The 24,431-nt window shown below is 46.5% G+C and overlaps 1 protein-coding gene across 1 annotated transcript in view; it reads right to left on the bottom strand.

Annotated features, from left to right (window-relative positions):
- The window catches only part of LOC120841133, a 33,963-nt gene extending 9,744 nt beyond the window's left edge, over positions 1 to 24,219 (bottom strand). Inside the window, exons 1-2 of the mRNA XM_040211963.1 lie at positions 24,135 to 24,219; positions 20,251 to 23,213 (exon numbers count right to left, since the gene is read on the bottom strand). Of these exons, the coding sequence (XP_040067897.1) occupies positions 20,251 to 23,213; positions 24,135 to 24,219 (3,048 nt within the window). The remainder of the gene's footprint in view (positions 1 to 20,250; positions 23,214 to 24,134) is intronic.
- Between the last annotated feature and the right edge of the window lie 212 nt (positions 24,220 to 24,431).

Genomic DNA, 24,431 nt, shown 5'->3' with positions numbered 1-24,431 from the left:
AAAGTGTCGGCATTTACTTCATGCACCCATTCTTTTCAAATTTGTAGATTAATGTACTCTTGAACTTCTTGCGCCTTAATATGAATATTCACAACAGGTATATGAAGGATTTGTCAAGAACAACTTAAATGCTGCAAACTTTTGGGTTAAAAACTCAATATCCCCTGCAACAATGTGTTATACAAGTGGCGTGTACGGTTCGTGGGCTTGTTAGAATAACTCGAGTTACAAAACAAAAATTCTAAGAAACACGCAAAACATTTTCGGAACATGAATATAAATAACTGACGGTATCAGTGCAAATTAATTATTTCATGTCTTATGGAATTATTACTTTTAACACAGAATAAGGTGTTGACTTTTATTGAACTTCAGTAACGGGTACACTTCAGGATTTGATTAAAAGGCGCTTTTGTGTGGGAACGCTAAGCGCTTGTGTGATATGCTTTATCCTCAGACAAAAATAGATCAAAGCGGTTTGGAGCGTGATTCAATATTTATCGCAAGTGGCTGATATATGTTTATGCATTGATGTGTTAAACCAATCAGAGCAATTTTTCCCAACTATTTAAATACACAAATGAGGCTGCTTGCTAACAATTAAATAAAAAAAAATTCCTTTAGCTTCAAAATTTGCTCGAAACGTTTAACGGCAAAAATGACAAGGAGCCGTTTGTGATACTCAAGTTTTCAAAAATAAGGTGCACTTGAACCAATAAATTAATCAAAAGGGTGTAACAAAAACTATAAAAGATTTTTTTTAAAAAAAGATACATTTTGGAAAATGTGATTTAGAGACCTCGCTTAAATCCAATAAACCTTCTTTAACAACGATATGATGTTCTACTGTCATGATTCTAAATGCTTCGTTTCATAAAGCATAGCTAACTCTATCAGCTCATGAGGTCAACCGAGATGCGTTAAAAGCGCAACCTCGCGCCTATATCGTCGTCCTGTGTGTTTTCCCTCACCAGTTAAACCAATGAAATGCCGCTACTGCTCCACGACATTGCGTTTTTGAGTCTGCTCGTTTGTTTTTGTATGCCGTCGATACTTTCAAATAGCGTCAAAAACGCGAGTCACTGGGCCTTCCCTGCACTATCGGGTTCAAATGAAATGCGAACACTGCAGCCCGGGGCCATTGACAGATGATGCGGCTCTTGGAGGCATCGGAAACTGATCAAATTGCGGGGTGGAGGGTAGAAAGCTGCGGAAGGTGTGCGTCCTATAGGACGCACACCTTCCGCAGCTTCCAGCGCAACACCGGCGCAGCGCGGACGCTTGGGTTGTACTGGGCGATCTCGCTGGAAGTTCCGTCACCGTTCGCATTTCATTCGAACCCGATAGTACATGGTTGGTTAAGCGATGATCGGACACGTGCAGAAACGCGACGAACACCATTTTGGTGCTCTTTTCGACGCCGTGTAATTGGTTTCGTCAGCTCGTGGAGTTGGCTGCGTCAGGACTTTGGAGTGGATCGTCAAGGCACTGAAGTCAATTCTGAGATCGTCCTTTTGCGGTGGCAACTGAATCTAGACGCTCTAAGCGTCCTAACAAACCCGAAATCACAATCGTGCGTAGCTTATTTTTTTCGTTAAAAGCGTGTTCAAAGGTCGCGACACGCCCTTTTGGGGAAGAATTTCTTCCGAGTGAAGTCGTCGACGAAGGGCTCTTGTCGGCGAGTTGCAAGCGATGGCTTAATTCACCCGCGGAGAAAAAGAGGAGTCTTATCCGAACATGTACCTATCAGACCCTCTTCGAAAGAAGTTTTAATAAAATCATCCGGAATCTGCGCGTATTGGTTCACACAATGTAGTCCACGAGAAAAAAAAGAGTCCACATGTTTTTCTATTGCCCTAAGATGAATAGGCGGTTTTGTAATATAGGACTTGGGACTAACATATTTAAACAATATAAAATCAAAAATGACCTTTTTCAAATATGACTTCAGTGCCCCTTTAAGGTGAAACGAAGAATTGGGGACCCCAACAAAACGGACAGCGCCTAGTGGGAAAACAGTGAACTAAACAAAATAGATCCTTTCGCAATTCCTGCTCGTCCCCTGTGGCCTCCGTGATTACAGGTTGTCGGCGGCTGTCTCGATAAAACAGTTTCCCCCGTTACAATGTTGCTACTGTCGTATTAGCGAGTTGTCCCGGCCGCTCGTGACGCAACCTACGCTACTGCGTGAACCAGGCATTAGAGGCTTCGAATAGATATTTCCGGTGACTCCGATAACGAGACCCGATACTCCGCCGACGTCTTTGCGCATGTATCGCGTTGTTATCGGGTGCCGTTATCGGAGCTGTCTGAACGATCTACTAAAACTCTCTATTGTGCTTTCATCGCAGTCCTTCCGTCGCTTCCTTGAAGAAGGTCGAGCCTCTGGAAGCTCGCTTACAACAAAACATCGCCGCAGCCTTGAAACATGTATTGAATAAGCATCGATGCAAACCATTTTAAGCCATGTGCTTGACTGCTGAAAAGCCGTTGCGCGTTGAGCCAACGACCTGTTTTACAACGCCATATTTACACTCCGTGCGGGAACTATAGGGGGCGCTTTGAAAAACGCGCGCAGCGCCGCTAGCGGAGGAGCTGGCGTTCGACTGTGAGGCGCGTTCAGCAGCCTGCGGCGCCTTTTCGCATGCCAAGCTGTGGCGGCGGAAGCGCGCACGGACGAAACTTTTGCTTTTTGAGCCGATAAGTTGAGGGTGACGTTGCATGAGTGCTGGGGCAGAAGGGCATTTAGCTGTTCTCAAATTCTTATATATTGAGTTTGAGTCGTAATTAGGGGTAATTTCTCTAGTTGCGGCCGAAAAAGGAGTTGGAGTAATTTTCCGAAAAACAAGACGGCCGCCACCTTAATTGCTCTGAGTGGGAAATTTATTTCGCTCGTCGCTGTAAACCTAGGACTGCTGGAACGATGATATTTGGAGGCGAGTAAGAGGTTCACTAAGTTTGTGCACGAAGAGAGCCAAGTTTCTTTAAGACAGCAGGTGTGAAATTTATGTTTCTAACGAATAAAGAAATAAAGCTGTACGGGATATCCAATATTGGACCCAAAATGTTGTGTTATAGCGGGCTGTGCAAAGTGCAGATTTAGGCACACAGGTGCTTGGACTTGACAGTAACATGACACAGCACTTATTATACAAAAAAAAAGGTGGCATAGGGAAACCAGGTGAAAATTTGGTTTGGGCGGCGTAACTCAATGGGAACCGGTTGTGATCATGAAAAGGCTGTCAAGAGAATACCACTGGTCGGGGGAGGTGGAGACTTTAGAGGTAGGAAGGGACTAGTGGACTGTACTTCCAATTGAAACAACTTCACGAAAGGTGGTTCCAAAGCCGAGAAAACAAAGTTGTCGGCCAACACACGGTTTGGCCGCCAAGGGCTTTTGCGGTCAGCTGTTGTGTAATAACCTGTTGTGCGAGGTGCTGATTTTCGGCCCACAGGTACTTTGACATGACCGTCACTTGGCACAACACCTATTATAACAAAAATAGTTGGCATAGCGAAACCAGGTGGAAATTTAGTTTGGGCGGCGTAACTAAATGGGAACTGGCTTTGACCGTCAAAGGCTGTCAGATAATACCACTCATCGTGGGAGGTGCACACTTTACAGGTAGGAAGGAACCAGTGGACGATACTTTCAGTTCGAACCACTTTGCAATAGGTGTCTCTAAAGCCGAGAAAAAAAAATGTTGTCTACAGAACTCGGGGTGTCAGCGTTTCCCCAACCAAAAGGAGGCTGGTCAAGAAAGAAAGCACACCACATAAACTTCCATACTCAAACGTCGATTCTCCATTGATTCCGAGTTTCATTGTTGTTTTCCTTAGATTTATATTTGTCACTTTTTTTACCTTTCGAATCTTTCTTCATGAAGTACAGATTGCGTGCCATACTTGTCCGGAAATATCATCGACACGTACGATGGGGACGAAGCTTCTTTGGAGGGCATTCCTCCAACAAAATTGGCACTGCATACCTGCGAGTGTGGGTTCGTCCCATCGGCGCTGACACATGTAGGCGTTACTGGTACGAAAACAAACGCAGAGCGCAAAGCGGCAGTGTAGAATATGTCAGCCGTGCCGACACAGTGGCAGACATGATCGGGAGACCAAATTTCTCACGTCGTACGGCACGGCTCCATCGTTGTCGCTGTCCCACAAAACATCGGCGAGGTGAAAAACTGTGAAACTTTGTCTCCACGAGATACGACGCATAACTATTGAAGCACTTAATGACGCAGCACAGGCAGCACTTCATGCTGTGAACCCAGCGCAACCGCACCACTCCGACTTCAATGCGTACCAACGTACGCGGCGTGGTTTCGGTTTCGTTTTCTCTGGGGTCCTCGCTGCCTACCTTCGGTACCGGCCGCGCGGCGGCGCGCCAGTCGCGTCGCACGGAGTGAAAGAGTTTGGCCATTCATTCGAAAGTGTTGGAGGCAAATGAGGAGGCGCCATTGGCTGAAAGCGGGTTTGTCGTGTTTCAGGGCGTCTTCACAGATTCGAATGTGGCTAGCCAGAGGCCGCGAATAATACCGTGGTGGTAGTCGCGAGAAACAAAATTTATAAATGCTTCGGGGTAACTCTCGGTGACTGAAAGTAACGTGCACGTGATGTTTCAATCAGGGCCATGCAAAATCGTGGTGGAATATATATATAAAGGTATCGAAGACATACAAAGCGTGCGTGACTAGCAAAACGATCGATGTCATCCGTCCGCCAGGCGCCGAGGGCTGGGAATTCGCCGTCCGAGCGGTCAGACTCCGTCTGAGCAAAACAGAGATCGAGCGGCCCATTCGCTTCTTACATCTTTTTGCATGATCATAATCGAAACATCACGTGAACGGTGAACCATATAATCAACCCCGAAGAGTTACTACATTTAATTGTTACGCACCTATTAAATTTGTTTGTCGCTACCATGGCTCGGGAATTTTTTTCGGTTTCTGGTAATAGAGCATATGTCTCTTTCTGCGCCTGGTGTACGCCCTGGCTCTGCCCCTCTTTTTCCGATTCACCAAACTCTCACTATGTACGGAGGCTCTGCCCTACTTGACCGATAGTGGCGACCCCTATAAATTTCTGTAGTCGCGAAGTATAGGTTCGCCTTCTTCTGGATTGACACTATCAGCGATGCCAATCTTCGTTACCAGCATCCCACGGCACGAACTTTTCTACAGGGGCAATAAGTGCACAACGAACTCGTGCCGTCCCGCTCGCTGATCGGCGGCGGAATTCCAGCGTTGCAATGAAAGGCGCGGACAACCTACCGCCGCTTGCTTTTGTTCTCCAAACAGTCGATCGTAACACCAAGAATGTGGAGGCGCAGTTCCAGTGTAAAGCAGTGCATACCCCCCCCCCCGCCCCCCCCCCCCCCCCCTCCCCAATTCCGTGAACGTGCGAATAGTTAAAGGTGTCATAAAATGAATTTTGGGCTGGGATAAATAATTTTAAATTGGAATCTTACTAATCGCATATCGTTTAGTGGCCCGAAAGGAAAAAAAAAATCAAAAGCCTGCTTTTCGTTACAAAAATGTGAAAACATATCGGACACTTTCGTACCTTTTTTTCTTTCGAAAGCTTTCCGCCTTTTCACTGTGATACATCCGCGGCGCCGAAAACACGTCAGCCTATACCCAGCTCACGGATTGGACACGAGCACTGTTTTACTCGGACGTATCCGCTCGTCAACAATCAGTCCCTCAACGAATATCTGAATACGCGTTCGTGGCCAATGAGTGCCGTGACGGCACTTATCATCGCTTACGAATGGCACGGTCCATGGTGTGCTTAAAAAATGAAAGCCGTTTACAACTCCCTGTAACGCCGAATTGGAGCGCAGCTCTTGAGGAAAAGGAGGCAAGGGTACTGAGGGGAGGGTATATTCCTCCTCCCTCCTCCTCCCTCGCGATCCTGCCTGCTACTCCTCCTCCCCTCCATCCTCTTCCTCCACCCCCTCCTTCTCCTTCACTTCTTCCTCATCCTTTAACTTCCTCCCCTCGCCTCCTCCTCCTCCACCTCCCTCCTACTGCTGTCCTCCTTGCCGCTCAAGCCGGAAACGGCCGCCTAAGAGCTGTGCTCTAAAATATAGAATCACCCCCAGGTCACGTGCCCCCCCCAGGTCACGTGACTTGGGGGGTCACGTGATCTGGGGGTCACGTGACCTTACGGTTACACCGACGGCGACGCCGCCCGAGCCGGAAACGGGCGCCTATGAGCTGCGCTCTAAAAGGACGTTGGAAGCTTGGAGTCAACGCACCGGTGCCCAAGCACGTCACGACAACGTGATTTCTCATTTTGCGCTTTTGTTGAGAATTAAAGCTATCGAGGAAGAAGTTGAAAAATCTAGGGTGCCTCGATGTCATTCTGTTTAGGGTGTGGCTACCCTTTGTATTGCCCGTTGCCGACAGCAAGCACTAACAGGAAAAACACAAAGAAATCGACGAAAACAAAAGGTCGCCATAGCACAGTCAGCGCCACAAACGCGTGCTGGGACATGCTCTTTTACGCGCTTCTCAACAAAAAAGAGAAAAAAAACCTGTGGAACAAAATGGCCAGATGCCACTAGGGTGCCTCAATGTCCTTCTGTTTAGGGTGATGCCACCCTATGTAGTACCAGATGCCGACAGCACGCGCTCACGGGCAAAATACAAAGAAATCGACGGAAACAAAATGTCGCCATAGCACAGTCAGCGCCACAAGCGCGTGCAGGAACACGCTCTTTCACGCGCTTCTCAACAAAAAAATAAAAATAAACGTGTGTGACAAAATGGCGAGATGCCACCACCCTAAGCAAAGCGCGCATGAAGGCACCATAAAGAAATCGTTTCGTGGCCCCTTTAATGCGATTTTAGTGCTGCTAAGTTTCTGAGTGGCGTTGTAATATGCGGTGCGTGGAAAAGAGAACACGACGGCGTTCGAAGAAAACGGGACTGCCCCATTCGTCTCGATAATCTTCCTCGGATACGCCGACCGGGCCTCCGAGACTCAATGAAAGATACCTTTATGTAGAAATGACTGTGGCGCACTTTGGCTCGGTTTATTTCGATCCAAGAAAATCTATAATTGCTGACAGCTTGAGAAATGCGGGGGCGTGGCCTACTTTGTTCGTGCTTTATGTTTGGTGATCCAATCTTCGGCGTTTTTACCGACTGTCGATATCTTATTGGCTGCGGAGTGAAAATAACGTGCCTGGGAACTCGCGACGCTCTGCGTTTCTTGGGCCGTTTAGTGACTAAAGTTGCTTTATCAACTGGATCGATCCGGGACACTTCCAAGGAATGCGCTAAGAAAGAACAGCATCTGGTATCACGTTTCTTATTTCAATTGTCAAAAAGCTGGAAAAAAATTGTATCTGCGCATCGCATATATGTTCCTCCTACTCCCTCGAATAAGTCAGTGTGAAGTTTGCTACAAGGACTTTCATGCAGCACAGAGCTTGAAATGGCGCCTCCTGTCTCCGCTGTAGTCTGTAAATTTTGCGAGTGTATAGACACTTTCCGAAATTCAGTCTGGCCACTTTGATCACTATCATCATCCGTGGAACGGCATCTGTGCCATACCAATGGCGGCCTTCTAGTGACTGATAAAGGAAGACTTTGAAGATGCTTCTAAGCGGATGATGCGATGCCTGTACATGTGGGGGGTCAGTACAACGCGACGTAGGAATGGAACACAAGAGCTACGTAAGCATTTATTTCTAATAACTCAGATTCAGTCAATCTGTGGGCGACACACAATTGGCTTTAGAGCACTTTGTTGTATAGAATAGATCGATCTCACCGGGCGTTCCACGCATGCGTGACGCCGCCATAATTGTAGTTCATAGAAAGCAGACGCCAGTTAACTTACAGTTAACGAGAAAGCTCACGCCGCCTCGTGCTCTGCTCGCGCAGACCTCCAGCGGGGTTGTCGCGCGTGCAGAAAGGACTACAGCTCCTACCACTGATCTCTATTGTAGTAGGCTGGATCGCGGATCGGGAGCCCGTCGGTGTCGCCACCGGCGGCCATTGCTTGACACCAGGGAATACACGCAAGTCTATGGGAGAAACGCACAACAGTACGAATATTGAAGCATGTACGCTGTGCTCGGAGGCGAGTATTTTCTGGTGTGCTGCGATTCTTATGTCGGATGTTTGGAGATCGAATCGGTATTTGTCAAACGTTTGAACGCCAATTAAATATATCAAACGTACCGGAGCATATACGACTGAGCTGGCAAGCTTGCTGTCGTAGTGGACTAAACAAAGGAACTTGCCGCCAATGAAACCGTCCTCGGGGGAGCCCAGAAGTTGATGAATGACTAAGAAGTTCCATCTCGACAGCGGCTTTCCTGCAGTGAGCAAATTCCACGTAACAAAGCTTTCGAGCTTGTCGTCTGCTAAACCCAACTCAACGAAACCGCCCCCTTCTCCGTGGTAACTCTAGGTGACTCTCGCCTCATTGAGCTGCACTACAGCGGAGTCACTCTCGGTCACAAAATATTTATTTATAAGAACTGCGAAGGCTGTCAGTTTTAATGGTTGTAAGCAAGCCATTTGACGGGCTTATCGAAAAGCTTCCAAAAAGTCTCAATGCCGACAAGAGCTTAGAAACCAGGAAAACGGCACTCTTTCTCGTTCTTCCCCTAGAGTCCCATGCATTGGCTGGTGTCAATCAATGCCCGCCAGTGGCGACACTCGGCCCCATCTGCCGAGGCCGCGGTCCGCGATCCAGCCTACTACAATAGAGATCAGTGGCTCCTACGATGCATGGCGGCAGCGGTGGCGTACTCAAACTGGCTGGTGAGATCGGTCTATTTCTCGAGGCATTTGAGTGGTTTAGAGCTTTGTTCTGAATGCAGGTTCTTGGTCACCATCGAACTGAAAGTGATCTAGAAAGAACTTTCACTCAACAATTCCTCGCGAGCCGTTGACTTGCAAAAGTGACGGTGCCGATACAAGTTCATTTCCGCCATTGATATGGAAAAGCCTAAACTGCTTTACAAACCACCAGATGGCACTGAATTTCGGAAAGGGCCTATTACATACGGTTGATCAGCTGTTGTCCCGAGCGTGCGTCGCGCTACAGTCAGGAAACGAATGCACCTTAGTGTTATCTTCGATTCACACACGCTTCCCTTCGCTTCGCCCATCGTTTTTGTTTTGTTTTGTAAAATAAGTGACGGGATCGGAGCTTGAAAATAAGCAAGTCAAATCAACATGTTAAGATATGCAAGAAATGCATGCCGGGAAATTGATATCAGGGAGCGATGACATTGAGAAGAAGAATAGATGAGCACTAGCACCTGTGCTGTTGGTATTTGACCAATTTGTATTGTCGCTAATTCTTTCCGTAGAGTGACAGTTCTTCTAGGGCACTATTGGGTCATTGTTCGTGCGGCACAAAGGTGGTTAGATATTTCGCGCAGCACTCATTTTAAGTGCTCCGAGACAAACGTCCAGACTGGCTCATTTTAATATATTAGAGATTAAAAGGGGGAAAAAGTCTTCACGTTGGGAAAAGCCGCTTTCGAGTAATCTGTATTGCCATTGGTTTTATCTCTCGCCATTCTTGAATTAACAGTAAACCATATAATGAGGAAGCGGAATATCTCGATGGGATCATGCGACCATGGCTAAAAGGCCTGGCAAAAAGAAAAAAATGCGCTCGTGATTGATTTTAAGAAATACGCCTACGGAATAAAATATTAAAGAATAATATTATGTGTAGAACTTTCTCATAATAAGTATTAAATTTGAGACCAAAATTACACCAAATTAGACGAAAACACCTCAAAACTGGAGGGCAGTGCAGATAGTTCGCAAAATCCGTCGTCGTGTTTTTGACAAGTGATACCCAACCTCTCTCGAGTTCCGATTGCAACATCATACATACATATATATAAGCAAAAAAAATTATTCATGGGAGCAACGAAGAAAAATAACGCAAGGGGATCACGTAGCTCAAGAAATCCTGATAGCCGCATGCGGTGCTGTCTTAAGGCCTGCCGGCGCTGCATTATCATACCGGTTTCTTGTTCATGAGGAAAAATAATTTTGCTCGGTGAAAAGATGAGTCGTCTGACATCGCACGAAGAACGCCCACAGCAATTTCTAAGAAGTTAGATGTTATCGCGAGCGCTCCCCTCCCCAGTTATTTTATATGTATTCATGTTGAAAGAACAATAGTTTTCAGAGAACAGCGCTTTGTGATCTCGTGACTTAAATGTCAAGCTGAACAACCTTCAAACAATGAAGCATGGATAGCGCAGGCAAGTTGATGTAGATTTACCATTTTCTTAAACCACCTGAGGCCGAGTGGAGGACGAGAAAACTTCAACGCGGAAGAGAAAGAAATTGGATGAAAGCAGGCAAACGTTTCAATAGACCCTTCTCAAAAGTCCATGAGGCAACACTGGCTGTCGCTATTGCTCGGACACAAAGCGCGTGATTGGATCCGAGCCTTCGCCAAACGCTGACGTAGCGCTCGTGTCTAATACACACTCAGAGTACGTGATCAAGCAATGGCTGGCAGGCGTTGGCGCGGACTTTTGCAAATCTACCCTCCGATGGATGGATAGATGGATGGATAAGGCTAAACCCTTGAAATCGGACGGCGGCTTGCGCCACCTAGCCAGTGTTTTCCTCTTTCCTAACTTTTATTTAACATAGAGTTATATATCTAGAGATTTATTCCTAAAAGCTACGATCTGCCGAAGGGGCCTTTAGGCAACCGACTGCACGGAAGCGAATAAGAAAATATCCATCCTTCCCGCGACCTATGCCACTAGCCAGATAATTTCTTCCTGGTTATCTCCACCTTCCCCGTGGCTTTTTCCCTCGCTGTCTTGAAATCCCACTGCATTTCTTAAATTAGTCGTATCTTCATCTACTACAAGCTGAAGCCCTTTACAATAAAGTATCAAGTGCTGAGCCGTCTCCTCCTCTTCTCCACAAACTCCACACACCGTATCTATATTTCCTGATATCTAGCCCTATGTGTCTTACCGCCGAATTCCAGAAACCTCACTCAAACTACACTCAAACTGAAGGGCCCCTCCACTTCCTCGAGGAAGGGGGGGGGGGGGGGGGGGCCCTTCAGTTTGAGTGTAGTTTGAGTGAGGTTTCTGAATTCGGCGGTTAGTCCTCAGCACTCCCGTCATCGTCTCGAACAACAAAGAGCTCCCCCTAAGATTGTCAAAGGCAGGTTCTTTAGCACTGTTCTTTTTAAACGATGTGTAAATTTCAAAGGCCAATTTAGTCTGTTTTAAAACTTTGGTTTAGGTGTGTTGTTTTATACTGAATAAGAAGGTTGAAAGTGCGAACAAAACGAGGACAATAAAGACCCAAAGACAAGACAAGCGCTAACTCTCAACTGATTTTATTAGTAACTATCGTCATCGAAGCACACACTCATTTTCCCGACTTGCATTACAACCAATCACCACTCTTGCCAGAAGCCATCGTCACTTATTTTTGAAGCAGATATAAAAAGAAGGCACGCTAGCGTATTTGTCATCAGTCCTTTTTATATAAAACGCCTCTGTAATCTCCCTCCTGCAGCTCTATCTTTGCTTCCTTTTAACATGTGTGTTTCATCCAAAACAGGTTTACAGCCAGCACATCTCCTGCAGTGGTCTGCAAAGTGCCCATGCCCCACCCGGTGTTTCACACAGAAAGATGATCCTATCATGCCAAAACAACGAAAGCGCTCTCTTTATCGGACGAGACAAAGGATAGTCTACTTTGTTTTTTAAACACCTACTACTTCTTCAAAAGGAGGCTTCGCCCCAGCAGGATGACTCACAGTGTCTCTGAGGAGTCCGCAACATCACCAATGACACGCTCCTTATTCTGTTCTCCGACACGATCCTCAAATCTCCGAACCATGGCGAGCAGCTCTGGTCGCGTCATAGAAGGCTTCATGCTGAACTTTGGGCCTTTTTGTAGAACCTTGACTTCCGCTGGAAGAGTAGTACTTCACAAAACGGTGACGTTGTCAGTGGATCTGTCAGCTTTCCTCTCCCTTCATGGAAGCTTCAGTCGCACCCTTTGCCACAAAACTCTGTAGATTGTGTCGCCAATTTCTTGTACTCCGTGTAACGGCGAATGACATATACTGCTCTTCCGATCCTCCCTGAACGACGACACGGAGCCAGTTCAAATACAGTCTGACCTGTTTCCAAGATACCTATTTAAGAATTTTACACAACCTTCTAGTGTGACCCCAAGATGGTTACACAACATCGAAGAGGCCCTGCACTTCCAAAGTAAGACAGGAAGGATCTGGGCTTGGCAAGTCGAGATGGCGATGAGGTCGACGCAAGTGATGGTAGGACCTTGCTTTACACGATGAAAAAGAAAAGAGCCCTGAGTAGTAGAAGAAATACGTTGCATTAAAACTTCTGTTTGGGCGAGTTGGTTCATACTGATTTAAAAGGTTAAAAGCGCCAAGAAAACGAGGACAATAAAGACCCAAAGGCAACAGGATAGGCGCATCTCTGAACTGATTTTATTAGAGCCCTGCATCACCTATATACACACACTCATTTGCCCAACTTGCATCACAACCAATCACCACTCTTATAAGCAGTCATCTAGAAAAGTCACTTATTTTTGAAGCAGTTGTAAAAGCAACGCGCGCATGCGCGGTTTTCACCTGGCTTTATATAAAACGACTCTCTGTAATCTCTCTCTGTCAGCTTTATTTTTTGCCTTTTTTTAACTTTGTTGCATTTAAAACAGGTTTACAGCCAGCGCATCTCCTGCAGTGGTCTGCAAGTGCCCCCCCCCCCCCCCCCCCCCCCCCCCCCCTTTGCCGCGTTGTTGCGCACAGAAAGATAATGCCCTCGTGCTCCATCGTTAAAGCAGCCTCCAGTTTGCCCGATTAAACTTTTTCACAACTTAGTGGTGTTTCGTATACAACATCGGTGGCACATGTAATGCATTGCGTGGTTCTTAGAACAGAGTGCTTTTGCTGCCGTGTCAGCATCGGACAGAATTAAGAGAGTTTACAAAGGGGAAAAAAAAAAATAACACTTACGTCATATCAGAATCCGGATAAGAGACCAACTGCGCATGCTGAATGCAATTTTTTTTGTTTTTTTTAAGCGAAAGATAAAACCGAGAGAGATGGATTATATAGGCGTTTTATATATATATAAAAAAGACAGGTCACAAATGCGTAAACGCGCCTTCTCTTTATCTGCTTGAAAAAAAAAAATGCTTAGCCTCCGATGTTTCGGTTCAGTTCCTTTCATGATAATGCTACTGCTTTCCCTAACACTTCCTTCGATTTGGGTTTTAACTGTTTTATCAACTTTATTGATACACCATCTGCAACTATTGATGTACCCGTTGGATAACACCGTTCTGCTCTTTCCCATTATTTTTGTCCTATAACTTCAACATAAGTACTTGAGCTATCCTTCACTGAGGAGACTTTTCCTATGTATCCTTGGTGCTTGATCTTCTCTGTCATTATTGTTCCTATATTTCCCAGTGCCTTTTACCCTTCAAGCTGATTACCCTCAGGTATGACAATAAACTCCTGCTCTGACTTTGTTTTATGACTTGGTGAGTTTGCGTGATTCCAAAACTCCTTGGCTGCCTCTCTATCTTTTTTTATTCACTTTTAATTTACTTTTATTTTTATTTACCCCTCCCTCTGAATCTTTTTATTATTCAAGCAGGATGCCTCCCGTCGACATCTAATAAATCTATCCCACTTTTTTTTTTTATCTTTAGTTTCCGGTTCTTTATTGCACTTGGAATAGCTGTGCTCTGGAAGCTTCTTGGCGCTCCTCTATTGCCTTTTTTACGCCATCATCCCACCAGCTCTTAAGTTTGCGTCTTCGTTTCCATCTTATTTGATTCCACACTTTCGACCAGCTCTTGTCCGAATCGCTTATTTCGCGTTGTCTACCTCAAATCCGTCTGAGTATTCCTAACAATTATCTCCTCTAAACCCTTTTGAAAAGTGCGCGCCCTCTGGTGGCTGCTGCGCTACTTATCCGAGTCCGCCATTGTTTGGGCTTGCAATCTGAACGCGTATTGGATACGAAGGCTGCGTAAGCGTTCGGTAAAGACTCGGATCCAATCACAGTCTTCGTACCCAAGGAATGGCGACTGCCAGTGGTGCTTCATGGGGTTTCGAGAAGGGTCTATTGCAATAGAAGGCAACGTCTCGATCGCAACCGGGAGAACCTTCGTTTTCCCGAAATGCGGTTTACGACTTCATTTTCGCGGGCCCGTTATTTCGCGACTTTTTCGAAGTGTGCATTTCATATCATTTTTTCGAAGACACAAGATGTTGTGATTTGGAGATATCCTATGTATTTGTTACCGTGTGGTGATTGGTATATTCGCGTTATCGATGCTTCGAGAAATTTTTCAGGTCCCGAGATTTGCGAAAAGTGTATCTTCGCAAAAAATTAAGCCGTGTACAGTATATCTTCACGCGATAGCATAATGGAGCCAAAGTAGTTAAAGATAGTGTCTCTTCTTTTTGAAATAAACAGCGTCAAAATTATTTCTAAAAAAGACCTGTGATGTTTTAGAAAACATCGCGTGAGCAACTGAAACGGAGAGCGCACTTGCGTTTGTTTGGCAGTAAATCGTCGAGGAAACGGGGGGGGGGGGGGGGGGGGGAGGGGGGAGGGGAGAGCTATATATTTTGAAGTTTTATTAGGTCAGGTCATAGGTGAGATCAAGTAACCGCATTGATTTTGAGTGAATTGTAAGTTTAAAGAGCAGCGTAAATATTTCATTATCAGAGTTTGATACGTTTACAAAATACGCGTCGTTTAAAAATAACGAACATGCGACGGGTTTCTCGAAGTACAGGACATTTTTCTAGGAACATCACATCACAAACAACACATTTTAATGTCGTATTGTTAAGTGCCAGATGATGATAGAACCTACTTAGAGACCTTAGCGTTGGATATTACTATGTGTTTCGTTTGGTCTGTGAATATTTGAATGTTAATACGATAAGAATGGATTTTTAATGACCGTAATATCGCGAGAAATTCTTCTTGAAAAACATCAAAAGTTATGTCCCCCTTTTTTTTTTTTTTTATTCACCCCGTTTGGTTTTTGACGGATGCTATCTTTCGAGAAATTACTGTAAAAAATGAGGAGCATCATCAAAAACCAATAAAGAATGAAATCTTTGAAGAAAAATTAATATGCTTTTTCCAACAGGATATTGTCCTGAGGAAATGCGTGGTTTTAACACGATGCTTCACTAGCTTTTGCCGCTCTGAATCCCGTTACGAACGCATTAATGTGTCAGCAGATTTAGAACGATGCTATTAACGATTATTCATCATCAGCTACGAACTCAAATTTAACTTCAATGCCCCTCAAACACTACAGTTGTAATAAGATTGGCGCTGATTGGCAAAGACAAATAGAATTTTTTTTTTTTATATCTATTTGTAGGAGTAGTTGTTTTACGAGCCTGCTGGATATCAACGTCAGTTAAAATAGGAATTACGTGGGACTGAGACTGTTGATCATTAATCTGGTAATACATTACACCTGTGTTTGCCACGTAACTGACACAATGCAAAAAACAAAAATCGTGATAGCTCCGAGAGTCGTAACAAAATTCCTTCCTATGATTTGAAGGGGCCGTGCTACAATATTTAAGTTGCATGTTTCTCCTTTGCTCAAGCTTACTGGCACTAGTATAACCCAGGCATACTCGCGCGCAACACCCCTGACTAAGAAGCTTCTTTGTTGAGGTGCATATTTCAGGGATCAAAACTGACTTTTTTCTTTCTATCTCTCCTTCGCAAAACCTGATGACGTAGTCATAGGTATGGACGTGTTGATGCGTGCTTGGGTAGAACCTAGGGTGACGATATCAAAATGCGGCTTATAGTATACTGAACCCGGGCATTTCTCGGGCACTCGATTTAGGTTAGTGTCAATCAATGCCTCGACACATTCAATTAGATAGCCGAACCCTAACAATGCCTGGGACTCAACATGTCCCCCGTGCTTTGCCAACCACAGCACTTGTTTGGGTGAACATTGGCGGCGCATAAGCTGCACCAGATCGCGTGACCCCTCGCTCTGGCTGAAAATTGAGGGGGCAAACGCTGCTACTTTTTGTCCATTCTTTTTTTTTTTCTTTTTCTGCGACCGCTATTGTGTGGAAAGAAAAAAGAAATATTGTTGGCTTCGTAGATTATTAACGGGAAGGAGTAATCCTAAGCGGCATTTAATGAAAGCACTAAAATCATTGCACCGTTGATTTATATTGTTCAACATATATGAGGTCAAACTAAAACCAGGAAATAAAGTGTTTTATCGATGTTTAGTTAGGAGACGCGCAGATTACGACAAAACAAAAAAGCCAGCTTTTTGTTTTAATGTTTTAAGCAGTCACCGGCGGTTGGTGACTTTCTTTGTAAAAATGTAGCGCACTAATAAAGATTTTCCAAAATTGAAGCGATCCTAACGGTGTAAAACTGCGCAAAGCATCTTGAGAACTCGTTGGCTACTATGTTTCGGTTTCAAATGGCCAACCTCATTCCACAACATCACGTCAAGATCAAATACAGCTCTTGCATTTTCAAATATGCGACTTACCTTAAGTGTGTAATACATTAGGTGTGGCCTACCGATACGGACGGTATCTTGCATATATGGACACGTTTATTCGATGCCTTAGTTCGTCAGCCAGCGCAGAAAAGCGGTTGCAGTCGTCTTATCGCTTTCGAATCGCTTCGTCGTCTGCTTCGTAGTTTTCGTGAACGCGTTCACGCGGTGATCCCACTGAGGCCTGGGTTCAATCCCGCCCCCGCCCGCTTCAATCTGGATGAGCATCGTACCGGCGTGCGGTCGCGTATCACTCGGTGAAATTTGACATCTACACTGTGTAACAATGTCGCCACCTTCAGGCCCCCAGACTAAGCTACCCGTAGAAGCAACTAACAACTAATTACTTCTTCACTGCGACCGCGGGGAAAAAAAAAACCTATTATTTGAGCACTCTGGCTGCTCAGACGTCTCAATGAAATTGTAAACAAGTGAACATTTACTTCAATGGCAAAGAACACGAAAATTTGAGGGACCATCAGCTCTGTGCAGCCCCGCTTAACAGCATCGAGTGTGTAGGTGGAAAACGGAGCTAGTGCTCAGTCTCGGGTATAACATTTAATTGATAATGAAGTAAGAAACGCTAAATAGACTTTCTCGGCAGCGATAGTTTTATAAAAGTAGTTTCACTCTGGCCTAGAGCCTGTTTGACTGGGTGCAGATCAACTGCGGGGGGGAAGCCTGCACACAAACAAGAGACCATCTACAGAAAGACCATGCCTGACGTGCAGTAACAAATCGCGTATATCAAAAAGAAACAACACATTAGAAACCTAGGAACGTTGGGTGGAGATGAGTTTTCGTGTAAAATTTATATTCAATTTTTTTTTTTTTTTTTTGTTTGCGCGAGCTCCGACCTTTAGCAGTCGTCCGGGAGCATTTTGCTGCGGTCCCGAATGGTGTTAACCAAATTGTGGCATAATAGACCATCACAAGGTGGGTGATGTTCTTTTTCTGCCTTTTTGATGGTAAGTGTTGCACTTCTAAATAGAGCTATGTGGTGTTTTCACTTTTTTTTTAAGTCTGCATTTGAGAAAGTGGGTCTCGTTTCAAGCGATGCATATCGGGAATCACTGCTATTTTTCAGTGATCGCCCTGTTCTTTTAAAACACATTTGTGCTTGAAACATGTCGTCGCCATAAGAGTTATAAACACCAAAATAAACTGAGCAAAAGCTGTTTTTAAAACGGCCGCAGCAAAAGAATGCGGAGACAGCTACGTAGCGATTGCTCAGGGAGATTCAAAATTACGGAACACATCGGCACTCCCTATTATGCCTCGTGCCCTGTAATTTGGCACTTTTCAATGAACGTGCGATGAGGTAGATAAAAGTTATAAAGCAAATCGCGATACAAGCGCTATCCGACTCTGTTTATCTTTCTTAACCAATATTTTTGGATGCTGATTTCTTTCGGGAAGACATGAAGCCCGATGCCTTTTTGCCTGGTGCTGCCTTTTTTGCGCCCTGGCACACAACAGTTGGAACCGTACCCATTGAAAACCCCGAGTAAACACCCTGTTAAAAGTCTCGAGCCAACCCGAAAATTTCCAAGCGCTGAAAAAAAAAAAAAAAACAGGCACTGACGCGGCCGCAAAACGAGAGAACTACAGGTACCAGAATGCACCGCGCCAGCTTTGACGTCGTGCAACTCTTGGTGAGTGTCACAGGCTCGTCCGGGGTTGGTAAGAAAAGGGTCGGGAGACAGAGAGTTAGAAAAAAAAAACAGGGCATATATTTGCACAAACAAAAGAAATATCAGTATGGAAGGAAAAAAAAAACTGTAAGAAGAATACAAGTAGAGTCACAAGAAAGAAATGCGCAGTTCGAACTACGGGGCTATCGTCCTAGAGATTCACCGGCATATGTCGTGACGAGGCTTGGTTCCTGGCTTCTGTGGACGCTCAGTCCAGGGACGGTGTTGAGATGGCGTAGATGCTCATGCCTCCGCTGTTCCCTTCACACCGTGCGTAACGGCGGGTTCTGGTTCAGGTCGTCGATACCGGGACACAGCCGGTCAGATCCTTGAAGCAGCTGCCGAACGTCGCGGCTCGTGCTCTTCACCCACCTTTTTTCGCACCCGTCACTTCGTCCTTCACGTTCTTCCTTCCAATGAACCATGACACCCCCCAACTTCAAGAAGTTTATAACATAAACTTTTCTTTCTTGATGCCTGGTACTTCCGAGAACTCCATCTTGACGTCACCGAGCACAAGCCACCCCCACAATTCTCCTACACGACACTTTCACGACACGACCTTCTCGATGACCTTAAAACGACGTCCGGTTGCACCGCACCACACTTGGCCGGAGGGCCCTCTTCATCCACATTCAAATCAAGGATTTCTTTTGTGAGAACTCACTGTAGCCACATACATATGCAAAGGCCCCGTCTTAAGTCTAACAAAAGACATTGGCACACATACAACACAAAAAGATATATACATTAAGAGAACCCATCCTCTTCGGGGTCTCGACTAGTTATCCCTAACAGAAATATCAGTTTAAAAGAAAAATAACCGTCTAAATGCGGCTAAGAAAGTCTGCTCCCACGTTATCCCTGCCCTTTATGTATTCCACGTGAAAGCTATGATCTTGCAAAGCCATACTCCACCTCATCACTCGCCTATTTGTATGCTTAGCTTTGTTTAGGAATTCCAGTGGTTGGTGGTCGGTCTGAACTCGAAAAGTTCTGCCGTACAGAAGCAACCTAAATCTGGCAACGGCCCATACCAATGCCAGACATTCCTTTTCTATCGTTGCGTAGTTCCTTTCTGCGGTGCTGAGCTCTCTACTGGCGTACGCCACGGGATGTAGCATTCCATCCTTTTCTTGAAGCATCACTGCACCCAGACTCGCGTCAGACGCGTCTGTCCTTAGCACGAACTCCTTCTCGGGGTCTGGCGCCAGCAAGATGGGAGGACGTCCCAGCTTGGTCTTTAGTTCATTGAAGGCCTCCTCTTGCTCCGGCCCCCATTCAACCTCATTGCGGGCTCCTTTTCTGGTGAGGTCTACTAACGGCGCGGCAAGACCCGCATAGTCCTCTACGAACTCGCGGTAGAACCCCGTGAGTCCAAGGAACGATCTTACTTGTCGCTTCGTTCGCGGTCTTGGTACGTCTTGAATCCGTTCAATGATCTTAGGGTCCGGTGATATCCTTCCCATTCCGATCTCGTGTCCCAGAAAGCTGATCTCCTTAAAGCCCACTTCACATTTCTTTGGCTTTACGGTAATATTAGCCTCGCGCAGGCGCCTAAAAATGCAGCGAAGCGTATCAACGTGCTCTCTCCACGAGTTTGTGGCGATCAGGATGTCGTCGATGTAGTGGTGTGCATCTGGGATGCCGTCTAACAATTTTCGCATCAGTTTCGTGAATGTCGCAGAAGCCGTTCTTAAACCAAAGGGCATGACCTTGATTTGGTAAAGCCCACTCGTCGAAGAGAAGGCAGTCTTTTCCTTGGCCTCTTCTTTCATAGGTATCTGCCAGTACCCTTTTGCTACATCAAGCTTCGAGAAGAAGCGCTTCTGTCCCGCCTTAGCAAACGTGACGTCGATCCGTGGTATTGGTTCCGCATCGGGCTTGGTCACGTCATTGAGCCTCCTGTAGTCAATGCAAAACCTGTTTGACCCGTCTTTTTTCTTTACCATTACCACTGGCGCGTTGTATGATGAGTTACATCTCTCAATCACGTCCAGCTCTAACATCTCGTCGATTTCTTGCTCGACTGTTTCCTGAACCGACAGCGGCAGTGGGTACTGCTTCACATGTATTGGTCGGGACGTAGTCAGTTGAAGGTCACAGGTCAGCAGACTCGTCCTGCCTGGAAGGTTCGAAAATATATCTTTGAAGTCCTCAATCAGCTCTCGTACCTCATCACGCTTTTGGGATTCCAAGTGTTCGTTTATGTTGACGTCTTCCCATCCTTGCTGCCTCGTCCAGCTTGGCGTAGGAATTCCCTCTGTATCTTCAAAACTTAGCTCGCTTGCGACTTCATCTTTCTCTTGAGAATCCATTACCATACCGCAATGTTGTCTACCTTGTTGACTTCCTTCTCTTTCTTCATATCTTTTCAGCATATTGATGTGAAACACCTTTTTCTTGCCTCCTACGTCTAACTCGTAATCCACATCATTCTTTCTTGCGACTACGGGGAAGGGACCTTTCCATTGCATGATCATCTTGTTCAGATCGGTGGGGAGCAGAATGAGCGCCAGGTCTCCTTGCTTCATATTTCGGTTGCAGCTCTTCCTGTCGTAGTATTGCTTATACTTCTCCCTTGCTTCATGCAGGCACACGTGCGCCAGCTTGCATGTTTCCTCTAGTTTTTCCCTTAGTTCCAAGATGTATCCATATGCCGTCTTCATGTCTTCCTTCAGGGCTTCGTTCGACCACAACTCCTTGAGGATGGCCAGTGGTACTCGTACTCTTCTCCCATATAACACTTCAAATGGCGAGAACCTGAGGCTAGCCTGGGGCACCTCTCTGTAGGCGAAAAGCAACGCTGGGAGATATCTATCCCAATCCTTTGGTCTTTCTTTGCACATCCTCCTTAGCATCTGCTTGATGGTGCCATTAAACCTCTCGACCAGGCCGTTGCTGATGGGATGATAGGGAGTGGTTAAGAGTTGCTTCATCGATAGAAGCCGGCTCACCTCTCTCATTAGCTCAGAGGTAAAGTTGGTGCCGCGATCGCTAAGGATCTCTGCCGGTACTCCATACCGCGTGAACATCTGAACCAACGCCTCGGCTACCTGCTGGGACCCAATGCTCTTCAACGCTACTGCGTCAGGATACCTCGTGGCCATGTCAACCATTGTAAGAATATACCTATTCCCCGAGCTTGCGATAGGCACTATAGGACCGATGATATCTATCGCGACTCTTTGAAAAGGTGTCTCGATGATTGGCATGCTTCCTAAGGGGGCCTTGCCCACCTTGCCTTTGGGTACGGTGCGTTTGCACACGTCACACGAACGAACGTACCTTTTGATTTCGCTTTGCATACATGGCCAAAAGAATTCTTCCGCCACCAGATTGAGGGTGTTCTTCGCCCCCTGGTGTCCGGACATAACGCTGTCATGTGCCATAGTTACAGCAGCGGCCCTGAACCTTTTTGGGAGAACCAGTTGTTCTAATCTTCTGCCGGATGAGTATACGACGCTCCTGTATAGAAGGTCGTTCTTCAGCAGAAACTGAATCCTTGTCCTGGAATTGTGTTTCTTCGTTGTCTTCCCTACATCGTTGAAACACTTCGTAAGAGTAGCGTCCTCTTTCTGCTGCTTTCCGAGTTCCTCGGCTGTTATGTCGGTTACTGATCCCTGCGCGACTTTCAGAGGGCGTTCTAGTTTTCCTATTGGTCTTCCAGCTTCTCTCCCCTCGCTCGCGGACGCAACTACGGCTGGTTTCTCATCCGGGAGCTCGTCGATGCTCTTGGCTGCTTCCATTGCTCTGCGACAGCCCACGTTGACTCCGATGGCGTTCGAACACGTTTCGTATCTCTCCTTCGGCTTGTCTAGGCAGTCGCCGAGATTGCCTTCATTGTTCCTTTCCCATTCTGGGTCAGGGTCATTAGCCTCACGCATTTGCGGTATGTTTCTCAGTGTCAAGTCGTATAGGGGGTTACTGACGCACTTCGCCGTTACCTTTCCCGTGTAGTAGGGCGTTCGTATCAGAATAACCGCCTCCGGCAGGTACCGAACTGTTCGATCTAATAAAAACACTGGACTCGACTTTCCAGTTAGGTTCTCTTGAGGGACTAGTTCTTTGCGAACAACCACGGTGTTGCAGCCAGTGTCCCTTAACACCGTTATCTTGTGTTTTCCCAGTCGTCCTTCCACTACCGGCATGTTCTCCGACAGAAATTTCGGGGCTCTCCCCATGACCGCATTCACTACTGGGATCTTGTCACCATTATCCAGGGTGACGTAGGAATCGTCGGCGTTTTCGCAATTATCTGTTGGCACCGTGTACAAGCACGACGCCTGATGTTTCTCGCTCTGCCTTCCCTTGCAGTTCTCTGCCTTGTGACCACTACGGCCGCAATTCCAACATGCCAGTGACCTCATAGCTTGGCCATTACTTCTGCAGTTTTCTGCCTTGTGCCCAATCTTCCCACAAAGGAAGCAGCGGATACTCTTTCGGAGACCACCCCTTGCGTGTTTATCTTCGTTTCCGGCGTCTTGCCTTTTTGTCACCTCCTCTCGCTTTTGCTTACCCGTGCTATGCTGCACCTGGGCCTCCAAGAAGAGGTCAGCTTTAGCTGCTACGTCATCCAGCCTCTGACAGTCGCGCTCTCTCAGGAAGACCGTCAGCTTGCTCGAGCATGTCAACAGAAATTGTTCCACTAGGATATTGTCTCGCAGTGATTCGAACGTTTTCTCAACTCCCGCTATCTCGAGCCATCTATCAAAGTACCCTGCCAGTCGAGCAGCAAATTGTCTCATCGTTTCGCCGTCCTCGGGTTTGGCGTCGCGAAACCTCTCGCGGTATCCTTCTTTAGTGTAACGAAATCGCTGGAACAGCGCCAGTTTGACCTTGGCGTAGTCTAGAGCATCTTCGGGTGTCAGTCGGCCGACCACCGTCAGCGCCTCTCCGGTCAAACATAAGCCTAAAGTCGTGGCCCACTTCTCCACTGGCCAACCCAGCCCTGTTGCGGTACGCTCAAAGCGCTGCAAATAGGCATCTAGATCGTCCCTTCGTTCATTGAACTGTGGAATCAGTTTGTGGGGACTTCCGTGACTCCCTCGGCCTGCCTCTTCCCCGCGGCCGCTTTCCGAATTTGCGGCACCTTCACCTCGCCCTTCACTGGCCGCAATCCTTAACTGCAGGACCTCTCGTTCCTTATCTAACTTAGCGCTTTCGGCCGCTAACATTCTTTGAGCCGCCTCACGGTCCTCCCTAGCGTTATCGCGCTCTTGAGCTCTCTCAGCTCTACTACCCGCTCTTTCCTCATCAACCCATTTTTTTAACTCGTCCCCAGTATACCCCAATTCCTTAGCTGCCGCGATTATTCTATCGAGCTCCATAGTAATGCACCAGTCTCAAATCTCCGTCTCCTCTCTCACCTCCCGGGAAACGAACTAGGATGTAATGGGCCGCGCCATCCTGGCAGGCTCGCCAAATTGTCACAGGCTCGTCCGGGGTTGGTAAGAAAAGGGTCGGGAGACAGAGAGTTAGAAAAAAAAACAGGGCATATATTTGCACAAACAAAAGAAATATCAGTATGGAAGGAAAAAAAAAAACTGTAAGAAGAATACAAGTAAAGTCACAAGAAAGAAATGCGCAGTTCGAACTACGGGGCTATCGTCCTAGAGATTCACCGGCATATGTCGTGACGAGGCTTGGTTCCTGGCTTCTGTGGACGCTCAGTCCAGGGACGGTGTTGAGATGGCGTAGATGCTCATGCCTCCGCTGTTCCCTTCACACCGTGCGTAACGGCGGGTTCTGGTTCAGGTCGTCGATACCGGGACACAGCCGGTCAGATCCTTGAAGCAGCTGCCGAACGTCGCGGCTCGTGCTCTTCACCCACCTTTTTGCGCACCCGTCACTTCGTCCTTCACGTTCTTCCTTCCAATGAACCATGACAGTGAGATTAGTCTCTCCTCTGAGTCCATCGTTGTTTGGACAGTTACTCTAATGGCGCGTTTACATTTGCGGAATCGCGAGCGGATCCGCGCGGGCGGAAAGTGGATTTTGGAGCCGTGTGGCGAAATCGACTGGTCACTTGCCGAAATTTTGGATATGGGTCCCGGACTGATCGATATTTTCCGCCAGCGACGAGTTGATTTTATCACCCGGCTCCAAAATCCACTTTCCGCCTGCGCGG

Source organism: Ixodes scapularis, unplaced genomic scaffold (genome assembly GCF_016920785.2).
Source record: "Ixodes scapularis isolate PalLabHiFi unplaced genomic scaffold, ASM1692078v2 PGA_scaffold0__279_contigs__length_252992795, whole genome shotgun sequence".
NCBI lineage: Eukaryota > Metazoa > Arthropoda > Arachnida > Ixodida > Ixodidae > Ixodes > Ixodes scapularis.
The sequence above is the reverse complement of the archived record's forward strand: the minus strand, read 5'-3'. Positions and strand labels throughout refer to the sequence as shown.